The sequence below is a fragment of the Stegostoma tigrinum genome, chromosome 22 (genome assembly GCF_030684315.1).
Source record: "Stegostoma tigrinum isolate sSteTig4 chromosome 22, sSteTig4.hap1, whole genome shotgun sequence".
Lineage (NCBI taxonomy): Eukaryota > Metazoa > Chordata > Chondrichthyes > Orectolobiformes > Stegostomatidae > Stegostoma > Stegostoma tigrinum.
In genome coordinates, this window is record NC_081375.1 from 26,473,670 (window position 1) to 26,500,460 (window position 26,791).

Below are 26,791 nucleotides of genomic sequence, written 5' to 3' on the forward strand. Positions count from 1 at the left end.
CTTCACAACAAAATCCAATTTGATCACAGCCAGTTACTCTCTTCCAATTAGGGATCACAAGTCAAGAGTAGGTTTGCTGGGTGTAAAGGTAGATAAGAAAGGATTTCTTTTCTCAGAGTCACTGGAATTCTCTTCCCTATAACCAATGGTGGCTTGGTCATTGAATGCACTTAATACTGAGTTGGGCAGATTATCAATTGACAAGGAGCTCAAGGGTTTTAGGAATAGGTGAAAAACTGGAGTTAAGACCACTGTCAGAGCCTACTGTTACTCTTGTTCCTATTTCTGATATCCCTCTGCTGGAAAACTAACTAAATATGGAATCAAAACAGAAATTTTCTCTATTTGTGTATTCCAAAGATATGTCATTATCAGTAGTCGCTGAACCATTGAGTAAGTCTTTCTCCGCTATGGTTCTGATGTATAAAATCTCATTTGCCTGGTTGCTAGATGACTCAGGTCAGGAATAACCACTTTGCGAGCACAAGATTTCGGTTAGAGACCATGTAAAATTGAATAATTTGGTTGAAAAGGACTCCTGTTGACCAACAAAGGAGACATTGTCTCCAAATTCTTCCTGGAGAAGTGTCAAGCATTTAAAATATTAATAAATTGAATCTGTTTGAATTTGTGATTCCTGTGACTATGTCCAGTTCTGTGAATAAAGCCAATCTTATTTTTATCTTGTGACTTTCAAACTGTAATGTTTAGTTACCAGCTCTCATTTTGATGGGAGATATTCTTAATAAATGGGTGAAAAGTTATCAGAGTAGATGGGAATATGGATTATTCAAATCAACCCTGGCTTTATTGAATGGTGGAGCAGGTTCATAGGGCAGGTTAATCTGTTCCAGCTCCTAATTCATGTTATCACATGTAACCAGTTGTAAAACCTTGGTCATAACAGAAAGCAATCTTTTCTACTTTTTCCTGATTTATTCTCCATTTTGTTTTGGTTAAAAAGTGACTTCTATTCCACATTAGTCAGGATTTACATCTATTATTCTGTAGTTTCACTAGTCATGAATTCTCCCACTAGGGTGGTTCTGAAATTCCTTTTGGGGAAATATTTTGTTGAGATCAACTTTGTTTGCTGAAGAGAAGAAGCGTTGGATCTGCAATCCACTTCCTATTTTCAACATATGTCACTCTTCAGCAGTCCTTAACAGGTTGAGTTGTTTTGTTACGGTGATTTCTGTACAGGAGCTTTTTAATAAAAATGTTATTTGGTTTGGAGATATGTCCTACAAAAGTTCAGAACTGGTTCTTTAGCTTCACACAGCGCTGCATCGAAGGTTTGATTAGTCCTGGATTGGAGATGTTTCTTGTAGGTCTTTTACCTGCATCCAGTTGCCATGACAGTGAAATGAATGGTGAGTCAACTATCCCAGAAATCAATCCACATAGACTATGTAAGAGTTAGAGGTAATGAGCAGATTTTTTTTTCACAAAATGGAATGAAAGCTAATGGAGTATATGCCTTCCCTGTACAAAGATTAAATTATCAGGAATGGGGCTGTATTCCACAGAATTTGGATAATTGAAGGTGATTTGATCATTATTTCCAAGAAATTAAAGGAGTAGATCAGTGCAGACAGTCATGAGATATATGTGCACAGCTTAGACAGAGCATTGGATTGGGTAAGGTAGACAAAAATAAACTATTTTTGCTAGTTTTGGAATCTAGAACTACGGACATAGTTTAAAAATTAGAGCCAGGTCTTTCAGGAGTGAACTTCAGAAGCGCTTTTACAAGCCAAGTAAGGTTGGTGTTTAGAATGTTCTGCTGCAAGTGGCAGTGATATTGGGTCAGTTATTAATTTAAAGCTTGAAATTTACAGATTTCTGTTAACCAAAGATAATGGGGGAAATGTGGATGAATATAAAATAAGGCCACAGATCATTCATGATCTCATTGAATGATTTAACAGGTTCAAGAGCCTTATTGACTGACTTCTGTTTATCTTCTTCAATGCATTAACCTGTACTGAGGGAAACTTAATTTTCTATACAATATTATTAAAATTGCAGCCATCTATTTCCAATTGGTACATTTTGTTTGCCATCTTGTTATATATTTGCTGCTTTAAAAATAGAAATTATGATGAAATAAATATGTATGATCATTCATCTCGGATTTTGAGTATTGAGCTGATTCGGTCTCTGTAATACTAATTTATAAATAATCATAAGACAGTGTTTAATACATTAAAGTCTATTTTTATTTAGTCACTGTTGATCACAGAAGCACCTCAATTTGTTCTAAAATTGTATTTCTATCAACACTTTACAAGCAGTCCTCCAGGAGACCTAGTAATGAAATCAACAAATGTAATGAAGGCAGAGGTGAAAGCAATAGGAATTCAGAATGAATGGAATTCTTTGCTGCTGTTGTATAACCTACAAATTACAGACTGCTGTGTTCTGGGTAGTTGTAGTAGAGAAGGAAAGACTAAAATTTTACAGCGCGTTCTGTCCCTAAAGATGCATTTCTTTTATTGTACATCCTATACAGAAATTTGCCTGTTATTACCGCCTAGCTATGAAATGTGAAAAATATTGTATTAATGGAATCTATTTTTAGCATTATAATCTCTCTTGCGGCTGCTCATGATGCAGAATACATTACCATTTCCTTTTGCAATTACTCACTTATCAAGCTAAGCAAAAGTTGCAAAAAGTGCTCCTGCAGGAATTTGTCTTATTGTTCTTCATTGGCAGTGAGCTACCCTGCTCCTAATTTCATTGGTCAAAGCTTTCAGAAGCTTGACTTCTTAGTCAAAACATAATTTAAACATTATAAATTGTCCTTATTTTGCTTTTAGAGTTGAAGGAATTTCCATTCTTGGCATGAACAAGCTATGTACAATCTATTTTGAAACAAGTCTTGACTGCAAAATAAATGTAATCACCAGATGCATTTCTTTTCTGAAAAAAAACAAAGCTACAGTGGCTTTCATTTTCACCAATCTTATTAGCATATTACAGCTACATACTGTTTGCAATTTGGCACAGTATTATTCGTCCTTTTTTGTCACTTAACGTCCACAGCATCAGAAAAACTGCCCCTGTCAAATATCAGTAGTGTAGAACCTCATCTCCTTTGTTTGTAGGAAACATGCCATAGTGATATTGAAGTCCAGTCATATTTGAGAAATATTAACAATCCTTGGGTTCAGTGTAGATCAAAATGAAATGGAAAATAGAAGTCACCAGAATAGGAAAAACTGAAACAAAATTCAGGTACTGTGTTTGCTTCTCCTGTCAGGTGATTCTTACTTTAATGCAATATTAGATGTTTATACGTTACTCAATAATCTTGGAAATATTCACACCATAGGCCTCACAAATTTTCACTGACCTACCACTATAAAATTAAAAAAGGTTGAGTGAATGAAATTTATCTGAAGTTTTACAATATTTAGTTCTCACACATTTGAATCATTAGTAAGATGGTAACATGTAGATGATGATCATCATTATCAGTCAAAACTAAGGTTTTTTTGAGTATGTAGAGCACAGGACAAATGTGGAATCGCTAACACATGGTAGAGCGCAGGACAAATGGGGAATTCCTAACAAAGGCACACAGGAAAGTCACACTCACTGATGAAGTACTGAACTGCAACAGCAACCATCCTAACACATACACAAACAAAGTTGCGCGAGAACGTTATTTAAATAGGCAGCAACACACTGCAACTGCACGGAGCTACGTCGAGAAGAAGAATACATCTTCCGTGCATTCAAGGACAACAGATACCCAAAAAACTAAGTCCAAAGATGCCTATTACACGAATGACACCAATAAGATACTACACGCTCTGACACACTCATCGCGCTACCTTCCATCAGGAATGCTTCAGAACTAACCACAAGATTCCAATGACCACTGGGCATCTAAGTAGCATACAAACCCACTTCAACCCTACGACAACTGTTCACCTGAACCAAAGACTCACTATCCACTATGGACAAGACCAATGTCATAAACAAGAATTTTTTTTCTTTATTCATTCACAGGATGAGGGCGTCACTGACCAGGCAGCATTTATTGCCCATCCCTAATCACCCAGAGGGCAGTTCAGAGTCAACCACATTTCTGTGGGTCTGGAGTCACACGTAGGCCAGACCAGGGTCTCCTTCCCTAAAAGACATTAGTGAACCAGATGGGTTTTTCAGACAATCGACAATGGTTTGATGGTCATCATTAGGTTCTTAATTCCAGACATTTTAATGGATTCAAATTCCACCATCTGCCATGGCAGGATTTGAACCTGGGTCCCCAGAAAACTATCTGGGTCTCTGTATTAACAGTCTGGTGATAATACCACTAGGCTGCTGCCTCCCTCAGAGACTGTGGTAAACACTATATTGGACAAACAGGAAGGAAATTAACATGAACATCAATTTGGCTACAAAAGGACATGATCAATACTCGCTCACCTCTACCTACATGGATAAGGAGAACCACCAGTTTAATTCATACAACACCGAGATCCTGGGACAAGCAAAGCAGAGACAAGTACGGGAATTCCTAGAATCCTGGTACTCCATGAAGAAAGCCATCAACAAATGCACCGAGCTCAACCCCATATACACTCCATTGTGAAGGAAAACTGGAAGTGAGGTAAACCAGTTGAACGGACTCCAGAGTTCAAATAACAGATGGGAAAACACAACGGCACTTCATCAGAGGTTGCACTGATGATCTTACCCAGCTGGGTGATGAAATGTCTGTGGAACAACGAACCAGCTCGGTGAGCCTAACAACCACATCAGTCAAAACTAGCCTGAAAACATTTTCCCATAATAGCCCTGGCTACCCCTATAAGGTTTTGGAAGAATCTCAGCCCTTTTCAAGGCATTTTTATCCGTTTAGAACATAATTAGGAAATAAACTAACCTGCAAGTGCCAGTACAAGATCAAAAGTTTCAGAAATCAGTGCCCAAGAATGAATTTGAATGTTGCAATAACCTTTGACCCGGAAACAGTAGAAAAAGGAAATTTCTTTAAAGGTCTGTAGAATCTACAATTGTTGTGAAGAATGTTTGTTTGAAAATTACTTTTAACAGTTTGCATCGGTTGTAATTTTCTTGGATAATAATAAACACCAGTTCATGTGAATAGGTGACTCTTGATCTGGAAGTGAAACTAACAGTTGGTAACTGCAGCCAGACAGTCATGTGGCTAGTGACAGAGAGAAGAACTGAAACAAAGCAACTTGAGGATGAAGGTGACTAGTATACAGCTGCAGACAGCGATAAATAGGAAGTGATAATGGGAACAAATAGGAATATAGTATTCCTGTGAGAAGAAAAAGCAAATCACTCTCAGGACGAGTTAGATGTTCTGTTTGGCAGAAAAGGAGACAAGAACTCTGAGCTGGCTTAAAAATAGTTTAAAATCTAGAAAATAGAATGTGAGGCTGGATGAACACAGCAGGCCAAGCAGCATCCCAGGAGCACAAAAGCTGACGTTTCGGGCCTAGACCCTTCATCAGAGGCCCGAAACGTCAGCTTTTGTGCTCCTGGGATGCTGCTTGGCCTGCTGTGTTCATCCAGCCTCACATTTTATTATCTTGGATTCTCCAGCATCTGCAGTTCCCATTATCTCTGTTAAAATCTAGAAAGCTAAGCAGATGGCTTGGAATCACTAGAGCTTGGTCTTTTTCAAGAGGATACCCAAATATGAATTGGTGTTACGCACATATGAACATATAAATCAGGAGCGGGAATTGATCATTCAGCTCCTCGAGCCTGCTGTGCTATTCAATAAGATCGTGACTGATCTGATTGTTTCCTGAAATCCACATTTCTGTCTATCCACAATCACCTTTCAACCCCTTGCCTAATAAGGAGCCAATTACCGCTGCCTTAAAAAATATTCAAAGACTCTGCTTCCACCACCATTTCAGGGTAAGAGTTCCAAAGGCACTCAGTTCTTTGAGAGAGAAAATAGTTAATCTGATCTCATTCTTAAATGGGGGACCTTTTATTGTTAAAGTGGCATATTGTTCTAGTTTCTCCCTTAGAGAAAGCGTTCTCTCCACATCTACTCTCTTAGTGGTTAGTTGCTTGAAACAGATTAATACCTTTCATGATGATTGTGAATCCAGTGAGAGGGATTTGTTGAAATGAGCCTCGCTAATGATTATCATATCTATGAACTTTGAAGATGAAAGCTATTGTTGGACAGGGTTCCTGAACTACCCTGTATGTATAAAAACATTATATTTATGGAACCATATAGCTATGTATTGCTAGTTTCTGCAGAGAGTGATGAGAGTAGCAATGAAACTGTAAAATGTACTTATATTGTAGTGATTATTTAAGTGAAATTTACTTCCTTAGTTTGTAGTGTAACTTACATATTAATTCATATCTTAAGTCACATTGATTCTGATCTGTGCCAAAAATGACAAAGTGGAATCTTGTTGGTAATTTCTTCACTTGGAAGTCATTCAGTTATGTTTCTTATTTTAATTTACGGTTTCCATGTGAGAACTAACAATGCCCACAGCTGCACGTAGGGTCACACCACACTGGGGCAGTGTGCTGGATGTCAAGCCTTGCTGTTCCTAAAGTCATCACACAAGTTAAAACACTCTTATCAAAGTACATAATGTCCCCACTTTGTCTGTGTTATAGACTCGGGTTAGAAAAAAATGTGAATGCATTTCTGCACTTAACAAAAATTATTATTTGTTGCAAATAAATAGGTCCTAGCTACAGATAAACAACTATCAACTATCAATATATAACTCTAATAGCCCAAACTTTAACCATAAGAACACAGCAAATTGGAACAGGAACAGGCCATTCAGTTCCTCAAACCTGCTCTACCATTCAATAGGATTTGGCTGATCTGACGTTCTTCATGCCCACTTTCCTGTGGTGTGGCCATAACCCATGATCTCCCTACTGATTGAGAATCTACTTATCTCAGCTTTAAATACACACAAAAGACTATGTCCCCGCAGCTATCTGTGACAAGGACTTCCAAAGACTTTCAACCCACTGAGAGAATACATTTATCTTCATCTCGATCTTAAATTGGCATCACTTAATTCTGAGACTATGTCCTCAGGTCCTAGACCCTCCTGTGAGGAGAAACATTCTCTCATCACTTACCCTGTCATTGCCCCTTAGAAGTCATGGAGTCATACAGCACCGAACCAGACCCTTCAGTCCAACCGGTCCTTGCTGATCATGATCCCAAACCAATTAAATCACATCTCATTCTTCTAAACTCTAGTAAGTAGAGACCTCATTTTAAAGCCCCCCTACATACCTGTACAGACAGACAGATGAAAAAAAAAGTGTTATGAGTGGAGAGAAAAATAAATGAAAAAATCTTTCAAATGGTACCACTCTGCAGGATTCCATGGGGGAGTTCCTTCAGTTTCCCAAATTCTTCAGTTCTCTCACTTCTTCAAAACAGACATAGATTGATTCACAAGCTATAAAGGCTCTGACTTACTAGACAAAAGCAATCACTTACAACAACTAGGGAGAAAAAACAATCTGGTTTTCTTCAGGCTTTCGGTATTTTATTGGAGAGAGTGGAAGACAGTTTGAATAGTCCCAGGGTTTGTGCCAATATCATTCACTCTCATTCGCCGATAGGGAGATGAACAGCCTATCACACAACTGTCTTCAGTCTGTTGGCCTTTGACATCTACATCTGGTCACAATTCCACAGACCAATCAACAACCCGTTATTAGCTAAATCTCACTACGTATACACACTCCACAGCTGTGATGTTTTCTTTTACACCTTCCCCCCACAACTTGCAAAGGAGAAGCATTAAAGTGATTTAGAATGTTTCTAATTAGCTTGCTTTTTAAAAGTACAGCAATTCCTTCCTCACTCATTTATTGTGAAAATGTCACTTTCCCAATTCAGACGAACTACAAAATTTCAGTGACTTATTATATGACAAATCCATTTTAGTTTAGTAACAACCATCTTGAGCTAGAACAAATTGGACAATCCCTATTCACTGCTCCACCAGGCCCCGACAAAATGTGGAATAAATGTCAAGGTTACTTAGATCAAAACAACTTATTTCCAGGTAGGTGAGTTCTTTCTATCACCTAGTGCCCCAGATCTTTCTTTACTGGCATATAATTTGCTTGTGCAGATCTGACATTTCGGGCACCTACAACAGTTTCTATGTACTTTGTTGCTTCAGAAGTGAATAAAATTGACAAAGACAGTAAACAGGCATTTTATAATTTGTTTTATAAATGCAAGCATTTGTGCTTTAACTCAAACCGTTATGCTAAGGATGCAAGGAAGATAGAGCTTGAGTTTGGACAGCCCGGAGTTGCAAACAATTACTGTCGACTGGAGCAACTCGTGCTTTTTGAATGTTTGCCCTTTACATATTACATGGAACATATAGTTCAGAAACATGATATTCAGCGGCAATAATGCATGATAAAATTATCATCCAAGAGCACCTCTTCTGCTGCACATGTGAAATAGCAAGACATCTGGATATAAATTGTCCCATTGGGAACATGCAGCATGGGTTCATGAAGGGTAGGTCATGTTTAACTAATTTGGTGGAATTCTTTGAGGACATTACTTGCATGGTGGACAATGGGGAACCTGTGGATGTGGTGTATCTGGATTTCCAGAAGGCATTTGACAAGGTGCCACACCAAAGGCTGCTACGTAAGACAAAGTTACATGGTAATACAGGTAATGTATTTGCATGGATAGAAGATTGCTTTCTACTGGCCAAACAAAGTGGAGGGGTAAATGGATGTTTTTCTGGTTGGCGGTCAATGGCTAGTGGTGTGCCTCAGGGATAAGTGTTGGGACCGCAATTGTTTACAATGTACATAGATGATTTGGAGTTGGGGTTCTAAGTGTGCTGTGCCAAAATTGCAGATGACTCTAAAGTGAGTGGTAGAGCAAAGTGTACAAAAGACACTAAAAGTCTGCAGAGATATATAGCTAGTCTAAGTGAGTGGGCAAAGGCCTGGCAGATGGAGTACAATGTTGATAAGTGTGAAGTCATCCATTTTGGTAGGAATAACAGTAAAATGGACTATGTTTTAAATGGTAAAAAATTGCAGCACCCTGCTGTGCAGAGGGACTTGGGTGTCCTTGTGCATGAATCGCTGAAGGTGGGGTTGTAGGTGCAGCAGGTGAATAAAAAGGCAAATGGAATTTTGTCTGTCATTGCTAGAGGGTTGGGGTTTAAAAACAGGGAGGCTATGCTGCAGCTGTATAGGGTCCTGGTGAGGCAACACCTGCAGTACTGTGTGCAGTTTTGTTCTCCTTACTTGAGAAGAGATATACAAGCACTGGAGGCAGTGCAGAGGAGATTCACTCAGTTGATTCCAAAGTTGAGAGGGTTGAGGAGAGACTGAGTAGACTGGGATTATACTCATAGGAATTCAGAAGAATGAGGGGAGGTCTTATAGAAACATATAATATTATGAAGGGAATACATAAGATGGAGGCTGGGAGATTGTTTCCACTTGCAGGTGAAACTAGGATTAGAGGGTATTGCCTCAAATTAAAGGGAAGCAGATGTAGGACTGCGGTCAGGAGGAACTTCTTCACCCAAAGGGTTGTGAATCTGTGGAATTTCCTGCCCAGTGAAGTGGTTGAAGCTACTTCGCTGAATGTGTTCAAGGGAAGGTTCGATTAAATTTTTGAACAGTAAAGGAATTAAGGGTTACGGTGAGTGGGCGAGTAAGAGGAGCTGAGTCTCAAAAAGATCAGCCATGATCTTATTAAATGGTGGGGAAGGCTCAAGGGGCTGGATGGCCTACTCCTGCTCTTCGTTCTTATGTTCTCATCCTTCCTCATTGATCGATATCAGGAAAACCTTCTATTCCCTTCTCCCTCAGATTTTTATCTAGCCACCAGTTGAATATATCTTTATGTCAGCCTGACCAGGGATGGTGCGTTCCTAGTTCTTGTGATTTTCAGGGTAAAGATATTTCATCCAAATTCCCCATTTGATTTCTTGGTGACTGTCTTGTATTGAGAATCAATAGTTTTTCACTTGCCCAAATATAGTTGCCCTTTTCTCTGTCTATTCTATCAAAAACTTTTGTACTGCTGAAAATCAGACCATCCTGCTGGTTAATCAGTTGTTACAAAAGCTTGGATGTTTTCCTGAAAGGGTAAAACAAATAAAACCTGAATTGGGGTTCCTTCATGAATGAGTGAATTGAGTGTCGTTCTCATGTTCGATAGTTGTCCCTAAAATATGTTGGGCAAATGAAAAATAATACTTTTATATGATATTCACCAGTATTTCAATTTTTAAAAAATTGCTAGCCAAATATTAGAGGTAATGCTGTTGTGTTTGATGTTGGATAGATCCACACTCTTTATGATTTGCAAACTGTGGTGATTAGTTAGGGAAGTTAGTATAATGGCCACAAAAGCGAAACATTTTGTCAAGCTGAGCTAAGCTTTAGGAGAGGAGATGCTTCCTGCCAGAATTGCTCAACTAGAGTGTTTCACTTTGACTGTGTTGTAATCTGAGTTTGGTGGGATCAGGGCCCAATAACCAGGACTGGAGACTGTAGGTGAGCCGCTGTAACCAAGGCCAGGCAAAAGCAACGGATATTTACTTTTTGTTCTGCTTAAATAAGATGCTACTACCTTCTTCAATAAATATATTGATTGAAATTTTAGTTATGAAGAGTTATTCTTTCTTTATTAATTCTTTGATCATGCTTTTAGTTTTATTATATTCCATTCAATCTTATGACTTAGTTGTACTAGCTTTGCACAATTATTTGCTTTTAATTTAGTTTTTGAGGCTATCTTTAACTTTTTTGGTTAACTATGGATGGTAGGTCCGTCTTTTGCAGCTTTTCTTAGTCTTCGGAATGCATCTTTTTTTGTATATTCTGAAATGTCCCCTTAAATGTCTGCCACCATTCCTTTATTGACTTATCTTTCAGCCCAATCTGCCAATTTACTTCAGCCAGTTTTTCTTTCATACCTTCCAAGTTGCCCTTATTTAAGTTTTAAAAATAATCTCGGATACACTCCTTTCTTCCTCAAACTGAATGAGAAATTGAATCTGATTATGGTTGCTGCTTACTAGTGGTGCCTTCACTGTGAGCTTACTAATTAGTCCTCATTGTTCAATATTGGATTTCGTGTAGCCTGCTCTTTGATCTGCAAAACATACTTTTTAAAAAAAGTCTATCTCTGAATATTTTATCAAAGCTTCATGTAATATTTATTCATGATAGATTTCTTCAGGGAAATTGTATTTAACTGCTGAAGATTTTTGAAGAAATAACTATAAAAGTTGATGAGAGTAATGATAGTAGAATACTAAAAATAGTAGAATCATAAAATAGAATCATAGAATCCCATCAATGTGGAAGCAGGCCACTCAGCCCGTTGATTTCACATCTACCCTCTGAAGAGCATCCCACCCAGACCCATCCCATCCCTGTTACTCTATATTTCTCCCAGCAAATCCACCTAATGTGCATATCATTGGTCTATGGGAGGAAAACGGAGCCCCCAGAGTGGAGCCATGCAGACATAGTGAGAAAGTGCAAACTTCACATGGACCCTTGTAGCTCTTGAAATAATCAGGACACTAACAACATAGATACCCAATTGCCTGAGGGATAGGAAACAAAGAGTAAAGGTAGATCAAAACCTTTTGAACTCGGGGGAGCCTTGTGGTGGAGTTCCTTGAGGGGCATTTTTGAGACCTGTGGTGATTGTGACATGGTCAGCCAGGTCCACCTCATTATGAGCTCCCAGATTGGGGCCTTTAACCTAGCCCAATCAGGGAGCCCTGGCTGACAGATATAAACAGGAGTGTCAGGGTTTTGTTCACTCTGAGCTGGCTCTGAGGAAGTCAGACCAATGTCAAGCACTATGCACATGTAAATAAAAGGCGGCTTGGTGACAGCCCACCGCATTCACACCATGCCTTCAAAGAGCATTCCCACCCAGACCCACCTCATCCCTATAACCCTGCATTTCCCAAGGCAAATCCACCTAACCTGCGCATCCCTAGATTGTGGGAGGAAACTGGAGCACCTGGAGGAAACTCACGCAGACACGGGGAGAATGTACAGACTCCACAGTGACAGTCGTGTGAGGGTGGAATCAAACCCACGTCGCTGAGGCTGTGAGACAGCAGTGCTAACCACTGGGCCTCTGTGCTGTCCATCTTAATGCGCAGGGAACACTTCCAAATTTGCAGGTTAACCAAACTTGTAAACTGAGAGGAAGACAATATAAAACTACAAACGGATGTTGATATTTGATGGAGTGGACAGATAGATGACAAATGAAACTCAATGCAGAAAAATGTGAAGTGTTGCATTTTGACAGAAAGAATATGAAAAGACAGTGTCAAACAAAATGTGCTGCCATAAAGGGGTGTGCGGGAGCAGAAAAACTTGGGTGTACAATGCGCAAGTCCGGAAAGGTGACAATGCAGGTATCATGAGCAGTAAATAAAGTGTACATTATCCTTGCCTTTATTAATAGGTGCACAGAGGACATGAACAAGAAAGTTATGCTGTTCAACACCCCTGTCAACTGGAGCATTACTGACAGATCAAGCAAACTCTGGCAAGAGCTTTACGTCCTTTCACTTTGCAGTGGGTTGTAGCGTTGGTTAATGGGAATTCTCAGAGTGGAGCTACAGTGATGGCATCACTGATGACCTCAGTGATGGAATCCGTGTAGACAGCAAATCATATCACACTGTTCTCGCTGCTATCCAACTGTGAAATGAAAAGTATTAGAATCAAATCACTTTGTGAACATTTACATATTGTAAAATGTGGATTCAAACAAAACACACTGGGTGAAAATAGAAGCCGAAATCAAAAAAGTTTTTTGATTTTTAGAAATATTTTTAAAAAAATCTAGTAGCCTTCCTTTGACGCTTAACAGCTTTCACCAAATGTAGTCTTTTTTCAGATTTCGTTGTTATTCAGATCATGGTTTAAATACCCCATTACATGTGATTTTTTAAATTGGCTTTTTAACAGCAATGTAAGCGCAGAGGTGGGAAGCTGTTTGCACATCAACAATTTCAATGATTATCACCTGGGACTGTTCACAGCACAACCTGTGGCAGAGAACTGAGTGATAGTCTGTAAATTTAGGTTTTCAACATGAACCTGCACTTGCTGTGATCAATTTCAGACAGGTAATGGAGTCATAGAGTCATACTACGTGGAAACAGAGCCTTCGGTCCAACCATTCCATGGCGAACATAGTCCTAAACTAAACTAATCTTAACTGCCTATCCCTGGCCCACATCCCTCCAAACCTTTCCTATTCATGTACGTATCTAAGCATCTTTTAAACGTTATAACTGTGCTCCTGCATAAAAAATCTTCCCTTATTTCTTTTATAAATCTCCTCTCACCTTAAAAATGTGTCCCCTCGCCTTGAAATCTCCCATCCTAGGGAAAAGATGCCTCACACTTACCCTCTCAGTAACCCTCAGGATTTTATAAGCCACTACAAGGTCACCCCTCAACCTCCTATGTTCCAGTTTAAAAAGTCCCAGCCTATCCAGCTATTTTTTTATAACTCAAACCTTCCATACCCAGCAATATCCTGGTAAATCTCTTCTGAACCTTCTCTACCTTGGAATGTCTCCTCAGAATGTAGCCCCTAAAGTCCAGGCATCATTCTTGCAAACCTAATTTGTACTGTCTCCTCGTATGCCAACTCGATAACCACACACCTGCTTGTAATGAATACCATCTAACACAGTTTTGCTCATTCACCCAGTCTATCAATATCCCTTTGTAATGTTTGTGCTATTATTTGCACTCTGTACTGTGCTGCTTAAATTTGTATCTAACCCCATGCTGTAGCTGTCCTGGGAGTGTTTTGATGGTGGACACTTAGAGCTTGGTACCAGAATCCCTTTGAAGTCTAGGAGAATATGCAGAATCCCTGAAAATTAGTCATTGAATAAGGCTCATGAAGAGACACAAGCAAGGGTGGGATATGCATGCTATAACAGGGATCTGGAATTATAAATTTATGGGCCAGTGAACTAGTTCATTTAAAAAATGTTGGTTGACAAATGACAGATGAAATATATCTTGCAAGTGTGCATAAACTTTTGAGAGTTTAATTCTATGCTAGAGTGGGAAGATTGATTTGCATGGCCTCAGGCTTCATTTATTAAAGGAGATTAAGAGCTTTTGGTAAAAGATTCCTTTTTAATTAAATTTCTGCATCACTAATCCCAACAACATTGGAATGGCTGATCTGTACTAGCAGAAATTTACAAACTGGTTCTCTGTGATGCTGGTTTAAGTATTTGATAATTTCACCAGAGCCTCCAATATTTTGTGTTAATTCCAGTAAATCTCCTGAGATCTTTCACAGCAATTCTTTGTTTTTAAATTTGAGCTTCAGTAAGAAAAAGCACAATTGACATACCATGCTATTAAAGTCCTGAAGGCTACATAGCCAACTTTTTTTAAAAAAGTATTAATATTTTTGTGGAAACTTTGAACTTTAATTTCATAAACATGAATTAGAATCCATACTTGCACAGCTGTACTTTGTTTTTCTGACTCCTAGTGGCATCCATATACACCAGTCACTAAATTCAAAATTTTCATGCCTGTCTTCAAATCCCTTCGTCACCTTTACTCATGATACTTCTTGTGTCCTTGCACTGCAGCCAGAAACTTATGCCCCATTCTTGTAGGCTGCTTCAAACTTAACTGCTTTTGAGATCTACAACTTTGCACTCCATGCATTGAACCAAGATGGATTTGAAGTTACCACCCCAGCTGATGGTCATTGTCTACAGGTCAGATGGGGATAAGTTAATTCAGTCTGCCGCACAGCTGATTTGTGATACAGTGATGTCACAGCATGGGTTCGATTTCTGCTACTGGCTGATGTTACCATGAAGGACCTTCCTCAACCTCTCATGGTGACCCTCACATTAAACCACCACCAGTGATCTTTCTTAAATGAGGGAGCAGCCCTAGGATCCAGTTGGAATATGGAAACTTTGCTTGTAAGTCAGATTTCAGAATGAAATCTGGCTTGATGAATCGTCTTTTTAAGCACCATGGCTAATGTGTTGGTCAGTTGCTGAAACATAGTCACGTGAGGCTGCATAATCTCTTTAATAACAAGATCAGAAGCTTATTGTATGAGAGGTGAAAGTAAAGAAAATAAACCAAGCTATCTTCAAATGAAGGACAGTTGGTAAGATTTTAAATTATGGAGACAGCAAAATTTTCATTATATTTCCCAGTAACATCAATTTGCAGAAATTCTAATTAAAATAAAAACTCTGTGAAATGTTAAGTTCCAAATTAACTGATTGTCTAAGATTCTGTCCTTTGAACTGTAGAGGTCTTCATACATGAACACTTACCAAACTGAGTTTTTCTCAGCTTCTAATAAACTGCAGATTTCTAATGAAATATGCCAGGTCTGAAAGCTGCACAAACTAAACTTTTCTACTGAGATAACTTATTCCCTTAACTGTTCTGAGAAAACTTTCTCCAGGAGAGGAACTATTCTTCTTCTGACCTCAGTCAGGTCTGTTCCAAACCACTCTTTAAAAACTTCCGATGCTAAAAATCAATCCTTGATTATTCTAAACTGAAAACAAATGACTGGCCTTTAGTGTCCATTCCACCTGCTACAAACCACACCTGTATAATTAATTTTCTGTTAACACTCCAGGGATTCTCTGCTTTCTGGCATTTACCAGATTAGTTCACTGTTGTGGAAAGATCAACTAACCTGGTTTTTTTAAAATCCCTTCACGAGCTTAACCGAAACGCATGCTGCAGTTTTGAAATCCAGATCATAAAATGCATGTTAATATTTACACCTTTCACCACTGTATTTTCTTGCATGTTGCCACAACAGGTGAATGCCCCTATCTGAAGTATTGTGTGCTGTCTAGTGATAATGTTACATGTTGCTGCACAAATGTACAAGTTCTTAATATCAAAGCCAAAATATTGCAGGTGGAAATCTACAATGTAATTTAGAAAGCTGGAAATATTCAACAATCCAGGCTGCAAACCTGGAGAGGGAAATAGGTGATAAAATGTGAGGCTGGATGAACACAGCAGGCCAAGCAGCATCTCAGGAGCACAAAAGCTGACGTTTCGGGCCTAGACCCTTCATCAGAGAGCTCATCAGAGGGAAATAGGTGATTTTTTTTCCAACATCTGAATCTCTGTGTAGCAACAACTACACTTTGCAACTGTGAATGTATAAGGAGTTAATATTGGAACTACAATAATGATTTGCAATCTAAAAAAACAGTGTGTTCTGTGCACCTTCTGTGATATAGGAATTACAGGTATCAGGGCAAGAACATCACGTAATGGTTTGAAAAATGCTTTACAAAGGATTACATATGCTAACAGCCATGAGAGTTTTGTGACCTGAAGTAAGCCAAACGGCTTGATGCCATCTGAACCTTTCACTGTATTACTGACTTTCCATTTCATTGTTTTCTTCCATCTGGTATTTTCTGTCAACATTGTTGAGTAATGAGTAAGTGACCGGTCATATTGATTTCTTTTCAGAGAAGTATACTTTTCTTTTACAGTGCTGCAGTTGGGGTTGGCTTCTATGGAAACAGTGAAACAAATGATGGTGTCTACCAACTTACCTACTCCATCTACAATGCTAATCACACTCTTGCTGAAGTTGATAGTTTGGTAAGGTAACTAATTTTCACATCTACTGAATGAATATTGAGTGTGTTAATACTCTTTAATGGGACATTCAAAGTGCAGTAATTGAATCTATTGAAATGTATTTTTTCCTCTGTTATTTTTTTGAATGCTGTAATGATCTTGCACAATAAATTAGAATGTCTTTTTATATAAATGGCCAATTTATAATCTATTTCTATAACCCTAAACTCAACATGGATATGGAGTTCTCATGCTGCCATTAATATTAACTAACGTGCTGTATATTGCAACTTTTGTAAGATTAATGTGTCTAATAATTCATTACAAAAAGGTAGTATGCTACAGAACTGTTGAATAGCTAATATTATACTCATGTTTAAGATTGGAAATAGGCTATGTTCAAGGAAGCATAGGCCAGTTGCCTCAACATTGTAAATTGAGAAAATTAAGGAATCCTACTGCAAGAGAAAGTAAGAACACATAGAAACCAAAAACACAAAATGATTAGTGAACATAAATTTCAAATTGGGAAGCATTGCTTGACCAACCTCATTTAATTCTTTGAAGAGCAAACTAGGACAGTAGATGCAATTTTTTAATTAATATATCTGGATTTCCGGAATGCCTCTTGATACGATACCACAATAAGAGATAATGAATGATGCCACAGCACAATAAGTTTAAAGTGAGTGGGGAAAAATTTAAAAGGGACCTAAGGGGAAACTTTTTTACATAGAGGGTGTTCTGTATGTGGAATGAGCTGCTAGAGGAAGTGGTGGAGGCTGGTATAATTACAACATTTGAAAGGCATCTGGATAGGTATATAAATAGGAAGGGTTTAGAGAGATATGGGCCAAATGCTGGCAAATGTGACCAGATTAGTTTAGGATATCTGGTTGGCATTGCTGAGTTTGGTCAAGGCCCTCTTTCTGTGCTGTACATCTCTCAGACTCTATGACTCTAAGTGAGGAACAAATGCAGAGCAGATTCTTGACTGGCTGCATGACAAAAAGCAGAGACTAGGGGATGGCTTTTCAGGAAGGTAGAAGTGGGATTTGGATACCACAAGGGTAAGTCCTGGGCCCTGCTGTGGTTCGTAGTTTATGTTAGACTTAGATATTAAAATCAAAAGCAAAATTTCTAAATTTTCAGAAGGCACTAAATTGAGAAGGATGGTCAACACTGAGCAGGATTACATCAAATTATGAAAAGGTATTAAGAAACTTGCAAAATGATATACCAGTGAAGTTGTAATTGTACCTGCCTTCACTGCTTCCTCTGGCAGCTCATTCCATACAGATACACCACCATCTGCATTAAAAAATTACCCCTCAGGTCCTTTTTAAATCTTTTCCCTCGCCTTAAACTTATGCCCTTTAGTGCTGGACTCCCCCATCTTAGGAAAATGTCCTTGATTATTCACCCTATCCATGTCCCTCATGATTTTACAAACCTCTATAAGATCGCTCCTCAGTCTCTGAAGCTCCAGGGAAAATAGCCCCAGCCTATTCAGCCAATCCTTATAGCTCAAGCCCTCCAGTCCCGGCAACATCCTTGCAAATCTTTTCTGCACCATATCAAGTTTTACAATACCTTACCTTTAGAAGAGTGACCAGATTTGCTTGGGGAGTAAGAAACTAAATGAGGTAGAGGAAAGAGTTCTGGAAGTACAGATAAAAATCAATAAGTTGTGGTACAAGAAAATAAGACTGAAATACAAGCAGATCAAAACTCCGTTTTATATCCAGAAGGATATAATTGAGAAGTAGGCAAGTTATGCTATAATTACTTCGAATCTTTGTTAGGCAACATAGTCTTCATTTTATAAACAATAATGTAGAAACATCGAAGAGGGTGTATGAAAGATTTACGACAATGATTTGAGAACTGCAGTTATATCTATCACAGTAGATAATAGGCTGGGCCCCTTTTCTCTTCTTGAATGACAGAGCCATTTAAAATTGTGAAAGGTATTGATAGAATAGATTAAGTGTTTTCATCTGTGAAGAAGAGCATTGCAAGAGGCCACAGTATAAAACACTCTCACCAAAAAATCAACAGGGAATGCAGAAGTAATGCTTAGACACAAAAGGTCTTGACAATGTGGAAATCAACAGGGATTAGTTAACCAAGTAACACAGATATATTGAACAGAAAACTAGATGAGATTTTCAGGGAGAGAGGGATGTAAAATTATGCTGACAAGAGTTAGATGTGAGGGAATGAGAAGAGGCACAAAAGGAACATTACTACTGCTAGAGGCTGCCGAGTAAATGGCCTGACTTCTGTGCTGCATTGTTTATATAATTCAATGTATTTATTCCTGGACAATGTGCATTAATAAATTGTCATAGTTCTTTCTCATTAGTACAATTGGGCCTTTGTTATATTTATAAATCTTTTCTTGTCAATGTTAAATAAAGTAACTTTTGAAAGCTTTCAAATCTACAATTGAAATTGACTCCTAATTTATCTGAAATAAATCTATCTTTCTGTTACTTTGTCAACCCGGAATGACCACTTGAAGACTATTGTTTCTTTCACCCTGCTTCAGTGACATATTCTCTCCACTTAACATGTGTACTCGTTTCCTCTATCTCTACTTTTCTTTCATTTATGGGATGTGGGCATCGCTGGCTGGCTGCCAGCATTTCTTGCCTATCCCTAGTTGCCCTTGAGAAGGTGGTGGTGAGCTGCCTTCTTGAACCACTGCAGTCCTCCTGCTGTGGGCTGACCCACAATGCTATTAGGGAGGGAATTCCAGGATTTTGACCCTGCAACAGATTTCCAAGTCAGGATGGTGAGTGACTTGGAGGGAAACTTGGAGATGGTGGTGTTCCCATATATCTACTGCCCTTGTCCTTTTAGATGGAAATGGTTGTGGGTTTGGAAGGTGCTATCTGAGGATCTTTGGTGAATTTCTGCAGTGCATCTTGTAGCTGGTACACACTGCTGCTACTGAACATCGATGGTGGAGGGAGTGAATGCTTGTGGATGTAGTGCCAATCTTGCACAATCTTGCCCTTGCACACACAAACTCTGCCATGCTGTTGCACACATGCTTTCTGTATTTTTGTGTACTACCTTTTGCTCACACACCCGCTATTCCACATAGATTCACATATGCTGTTGTTCCTGTGCTCTAGCACAATGATGTTTTTTGGAATTGATATATTTGCCCCAATTGATAATCAATATTGCAAATAGCATCAGTACTAGCACGTTGTGAAAGTAGATTTGAGAATTCAGCCAAACCTCCATCAACTGCTAATGGTTTTGATGGTATAGAATCAGCCTTTTTGTATGGTGGGAGAGATTCTAAAACTCTGAATGGATTGTGTTTTATTTTAATTGAAATTTGTGACTTTTATTTGGTAGTGAGCCTTTCTCACTCTGAGCCTAGAGTAGTTCATGTGCATTGAAACAAATGCTGCTTCTCCTTGAATGACCTTAGATACTCATGTAGCAGTAACATTCCTAGTCTTGCTAATGTCTGTGCTGCCTCTTGGTTTAATGGAAAGTCCAGCTTGTTAGGTTGATACCAACCCTAAATGAGGTCCATACTATCTGAACATTGATGCCGTCATTGCAGTATTATTTCTGATAAGGACAGGACAATTGAAAATATTCCTCTAAAGGTAATCTAATCCCCAAACGCATTCTGGAAATACAGAGGCAGTGTAAAGCATTCTAGATTTCAAATTTCAAACAATGGGATAATGTGTTATGAGCAGGAGCTATGTTTGGGTAAAAGTGAGTTGTGGGCTTTTAAATTTTGTGTTTGTGATCTTACCTTGCGTTTCTCAGAGTCTCACTGTTTTTGTGGGTGCAGGGACCATATCTTTTCTGTTGGGTATGGTCAGTCTTGCCTACTTTTCCTTTTGAGGTGTTTGAGAATTTTGTTGAACAATGGAAATTGTCAATCACTTTTATTTTGGATCACCGATGAGTCAATGAACCACCTCAATTTGTCTAATAAGAAATAGACCAATTTTGTGAATTGGTAAAGATATTTGCTAGTTTCTATTTTTTGTTGCAATTTCTGTAGAGACTGATTAATCTGAAAGATAAATTTCAGTTTTCAGTACAGGAAGGATGTTGTGAAACTGGAAAGGGTTCAGAAAAGATTTATGAGGATATGGCCAGGGTTAGAGGGTTTGAGCTATAGGGTGAGGCTTAATAGGCTGGGACTATTTTCCCTGGAACATTGGAGGCTGAGAGGTGACCTTATAGAGGTTTATAAAATCATGAGGGGCCTGGATAGGGTGATAGGAGTAGGGGAGCTCAAAATTAGTGGGCATTGGTTTAAGGTGAAAGGGGAAAGATTTAAGAGGGACCTAACAGGCAACTTTTTCATGCAGAGGGTGGAATGTGTATGGAATGAGCTGACAGAGGAAGTAGTGGAGGGCTGGTATGATTACAATATTTAAGCGGCATCTGAATGGGTGTATGAATAGGAAGGGTTTAGATGGCATGGGCCAAATGCTGGCAGATGGGACTATATTTATTTGGATATCTGGTTGGCATAGCCAAGTTGGACCGAAGTTGTTCTGTGCTGTATGTCTCTATGACTGAACAGAAAGGATCACATGACAAGATCTCATATTTTAAGACTTTTTCCATAACAAACAAATCAAGACCAATACTGTCTAAACACTCTTCAGGAGATAACTTATGTTCTAAGCCACAGAAAATTTTTCACCATTTAATCCATTGCTACAGTAATGTTAATGTTGTTGCTTAAGTAGACGCTTTGTACTCCTGGAAACAGTCTATCGCCATTCTTCATTCCCAATGGCTTGCACATTATATTTCACAACCAGATAATATCCTGTCCGTGAACTGACTTTCACCATGAGATTTAAACTGGAGAATCCTTGCATTTAACCCAAGCTAGTCAAACCTTTAGCTTCCTTCCATCCTCACAAACTTGATCTTTTGATCCGAGTATGAGTTCCCACCTACCTTCTGCATGGAGATGAATAGAAGTAGCATTTCCTCTGCTTCTGGTGCAGGACTGCTTGCCTTTGCATTTTGTGCTCTACTTTCTAGATGCTGCAGATTCACTTGTGTTTGAGAGTTTTAGGACATCTTAGAAAACCTGTAACCCACCACTTGCTATGCTGGAAAATGGATGCTGGAAAATAGTTTGTTGAAACCCGTTAGCATTGTGATGAAAATGTTGATTTAAGATTCCAACGGAGGACAGTAATAAGGAAGGACAGAGACAGACACAGGTTATGGCACGGAGGTGAATGAAAGAAACCTTTGTGCCAGGATAACAAGGTGTAGAGCTGGATGAACACAGCAGGCCAAGCAGCATTTTAAGAACAGGAAAGCTGACATTCCGGCTCTAGACCCTTCATCAGATTTTTCAGCTTTCCTGCTCTTAAGATGCTGCTTGGCCTGCTGTGTTCATCCAGCTCCACACTTTGTTATCTCGGATTCTCCAGCATCTGCAGTTCCTATTATCTCTGATACAACCTTTGTGCCAAGATTTGGGACAAGAGGCTGAGCTCAGATTTGAGCAATGCCATACATCCAGGATGGCAGATGGAGAGAAAGTAAATGAGTCAAGGCTGGACGCCTACAGATGTTTGTGGGAACGTGAAGATAATGACTTAGATTTTGCCAAAGTTTTTGTTTCTCCACTTATAATGTAAGCCAGTCCATTGCATGAATATTAATATCCACATGAACAGCTGTCGATAGCCTTTGTACTGTAGACACTGGGAAAGGTGTAGGACATGAAATCTTAGTCACAAATGCTCATGTCTGTAATCTGTGGAAATCTATTAGCCTAATAAAATGGAACTAGCAGCACGGATTATTGTAAAGAGTTGGTTTTATGTGGTAGCTTTTCACTGATATAGTAGATGTGGCATGTCACTGCTTAAACTGTCAGACTGCCTCTGTGTGCGGAAGTGAACTATACGTGGCAGTTAGGGATTCAGCAATATATATAGTTTGGAAAAAAGTGATGCTGCATTCATAGACAAAACTTGATTTAACATCAATGGACATTTTAAGTTGTTTTTTTTAGGAGGAATCCTTTATTCTATAGACAGTTAATTCACATTTTAAATTGGTGTCATGTACTGTGCGTATCTTGAGCCTCGTATTAAACCAGAGCAGTTCAGCATCTGAAGGGAAATAAGTGACATGTGAATCGAAGAAATGAAACAAGAATGTAGTTGGTACCGTGCCAGACCATTTAAAATCTCTGCCTTGGTTTTTACTCCACCCCTCCTTCTCACCGTTATCATCAGCAGTACAAAATCCCTTTCTATTTTTGGAATCTCAATTTTATGATTGTGCAACTTATTAGTTCCCAGTATCCTGATGTAACAGAGAATCTTTTGTTCAATGTTTCTGGTCATATGTCTGATGATTTCCAACATCCACAGTTCTTTTGATTTTTTTTTTGTCCTTGAAACAATTTTTGTCCAGTTTTAGAGATTATTTTTGCTGTTTTGATTTGTTAGGAGGGAAATGGGGAAGGAGACATCTTATTATATTTTAATTTTAAACGTTTCTTGCACATTTTGTATTTTTATTTGCTTGTGGGATGTGGGCATTGCTGGCTGGCCAGCATTTATTGTCCATCCATTGAGCAGGTGATTATGAGCTGCTGTCTTTAAACAACAGGACTCCATGTGCTGTAGGTACACCCACAAGGCCCTTGGGGAGGGAATTCCAGGATTTTGACCCAGCAAAGGTGAAGGGTCAATGATATATTTCCAAGTCAGGATCATGAATAGCTTGGATGGGAACTTGGATGGTGGTGTTCCCATGTATCTGCTGCTCTTGTCCTTCTAGATGGAAATGGTTGTGGGTTTGGAAGATGCTGTCTAAAGATCTTGAGTGAATTTCTGCAGTGCACCTTGCAGATCATACGCACTGCTGCTACTGAGCATCGATGATGGAAGGAATGGATGTTCGTGGATGTAGTGCGAATCAAGCAGGCTACTTTGTCCTGGATGGTGTCGAGGTGGACCAGCTTTGGGGAATCAGGAGGAAATATTCCTCGCCTCTGATTTGATCTGTGGCCACTTTACTTATCTGGCGAGTCCAGCTCAGTTTCTAGTTCACGGTATCCCCCAGGATGTTGATAGTGGTGGATTCAGTGATGGTAATGCCATTGGATTTCAAAGACCTGTGGTTAGATCATCTCCAGTGGAGATGGTCATTGTCCAGCATTTGTGTGATGCAAATATTACTTGCCACTTCTCAGCCCAAGCCTGGACATTGTCAAGATCTTGTTTCATTTGAAGACAGACTGCATCAGTATCGCAAACGATGCTGAATATTGTGCAATTATCTGTGAACGTCCCTACCTCTGATCTTAAGATGCAGGGAATGTTACTGATGAAGCAGCAGAAGAACGTTGGGCCTCACGTACTACCCTGAGACGTCTTGAGCTGAGATCACTAACCATCAACTTACTTTGTGCCAGGTATGACTCTGAGCAGCACACAGTTTGTCCACTGAGGAGGGCCATTTAGAAAGCTCAAGTTTTTTTTTCTAAACCAACCTGCACTGAAGCATGATTTTGTGTTTGCTATCTCCTGGTAAAACATAAATATCATTCACAAATAAAGAAGCAATGGCTCTGGTCACTGAGCCTTTACCCAGAGACTTTGAGAAGATATAACAATGGCAATCCAAAGCATGCCACTTGGTGCTTCCACTGTAGCAACACAAGCGGAATCTTTATCTGAAGATATCTTTCAGCAACTACAGCAGAACCTGAAGGACTGAGAGTGTTTCACATGGCAATTCAATCAATCCATTGACATGACTGACACAGCCCAGCTAATGATATTTGTGCATATTGCTTTTAAGGACATAACAACTAAAGGGGATCTTCTCACTGTTTTGCCCCTTAAAGAGAGAACAGAGAGTGAAGCTATCGACAATGAATTCAAAAAGGATGTGCTGAGGAAAATTCTAGAGAGTGGCCTCCATCACAACTGATGATTGTGCTTGGTGAAAATATGGGCTTTGGTGCATGTGTCGGAATGATCTTGATTTCATCTCTTCTGTCAAGTAGAACTTTGCGGAATCAGTGTGGAGATAATTACGTTGCAGGATGATATGGAGTTGAAGTTAGATTGAGGTAGCAATTTTTGGGGACTCAAAAACAGAAAAATTCATATTCGCCTATGCTTTTAAAGTCAAAGTTTACTTTGATCTCACATACCTCTGTGAAAAAGAAAGAGATTTTGAATGAGATTTAGTGATCCACAGAGTCACTAAGATCTGGGTAAGTGGCAGGGAAATCAGTGGGGTCTTGGCTGCCCTTACTGTTCTTACATGCAATATGTATGGCATGTATATAGGCATGTTAGTGGATAATGGGTGGTGGGTGGGAGTGTGGTTTATCCACATTTTGGCTTTTGCTTCATGTTTACGTCATACTGATTACAGATGTTAGAATTTAAGTCACAATTGTGGAATTTTATAGCTTTATTCCCTTAGTTTGAAATTCCAAGAATTTACTTTGTACTCTAAATGAAAAACATTACTACTCCCTACCAAATTATAATACAAATTTAATGGCCTCATCCAGAATGGTAAAAATAGTTGGCACATTTGTTTGGGCTCATAGCAATATTTATTTAAATATTACTAATTTAAATTACCCAACTTTCATGTGCAAATTCTAAAGCTGTACCTCAACTATTAATATTTGAGAAATAATGAAATGTTTTGTTTCTTTTTGGAGGAATAGTGTAACTAACTGCTGTATGAGTGCTGAAACAGTGTGCGATAGGGTTTTAGTGCACAGAAGTTGGGTGCAGATTAGAACTGCCAGGCTGAATCAGTTAGAATTAGAAGCACAAGGCAGGAGGTCATATGGCCTGTTGTAAGCTTGCCAGATCTCTTATAAGAACAACTCAGTTAGTTCCACTTCCCCATCCTCTCCCCATAGCCTTACAAGTATTTTTTTTCTCTTCAGGTGCTTATCCAATTCCCTACTGAAAGTCACAATTGAATCTGCGTCTGCCACTTCAATGAAGTGCATACCAGATGCTAACCATTCCCCATATAAAGAAAAGCTTTCCACCTATTGCATCCTATTTTCCTTATATTGTGTGGGTTCTTTTGACAATCCATGATATTATTTTTGGGCTCTCAACCCATCCTGAGTTTTGTCAAACATAATAATTCTTTTTCAAATCTAATGCTAACCTTTTCTTGCTACTCAATATGCAGCAGTTTCAGGCTTACAGATAACTGTGCTGATATTTTCACTTAAGATATTTACTATATTAACCTTCAATTATCTGGATTAATTTGATTTTTGTTTGGAAAAAATGCACAAGTCACCATAGAGCTGCTTTCTCATTAGAGAGATGATTGATGATGATATAATCTGAAGGTCACCACACCTCGGTCAAGGGGAAAGGTTGAGAAGGTGAATCCCTCAAGGTAACCTCAATCAGTGCAGCAACTGAATCCATGCTGTTGGCTTCATTGTGCATTGCAAACCACCCATCCAGCCAACTGAGCTAATTGTCAGGTACTGCATTGGCCAATATGTAGTTAGCCTGTAGACAACTACATTAGAAAAGTCCTGAAAAATAATTTCTATAATCTTGATAATTTCATACCTAACCTCCCTCTGGATTCTAGTATGAATTCTTTAGGTGCTTTACCTTTCTTTTTATCTTTCTAATTTATACATACACTTTGAAAATCTTTCTGTAATCACATTCCTTGTTCTTCAACCTTTCTGGATTTGATTCCTTTCTTCTAATGCAAATTGTTTGACTTTTTTTTTGATTACCATGTTCAAATTTGCAATCTTCGCTTTTTCAGATTCCCAATCACCTTTCTAACATGTCTCATTTAATATCCTTGAAAAATTACATAGGTGTTTTTGTCTGACTATCTCTCTGTTTCAATATATTATCCTGCTCTAAACTCTTAATTTGTCATAATTTCATTTTGTTTTTTCCATATTGTTCTCACAAATATTTTTAATTGGTTTGCATCCTCAGTATCTCTGGCCTCCTAAAGGCTATTTGCAGTTTTTAAATGGTATGCACGTGTTCTGTATCTTTGGAGTATCTCCTCTAAAAGCAATTCCACTGATTCTCTG

At 38.8% G+C, this 26,791-nt stretch overlaps 1 protein-coding gene across 1 annotated transcript in view; it reads left to right on the plus strand.

The window, feature by feature from the left end:
- The window catches only part of ttyh2 (tweety family member 2), a 135,638-nt gene that overhangs the window by 35,785 nt on the left and 73,062 nt on the right, over positions 1-26,791 (plus strand). Inside the window, exon 3 of the mRNA XM_048555650.2 lies at positions 16,593-16,704. Coding sequence (XP_048411607.2) covers positions 16,593-16,704 — 112 coding nt within the window. The remainder of the gene's footprint in view (positions 1-16,592; positions 16,705-26,791) is intronic.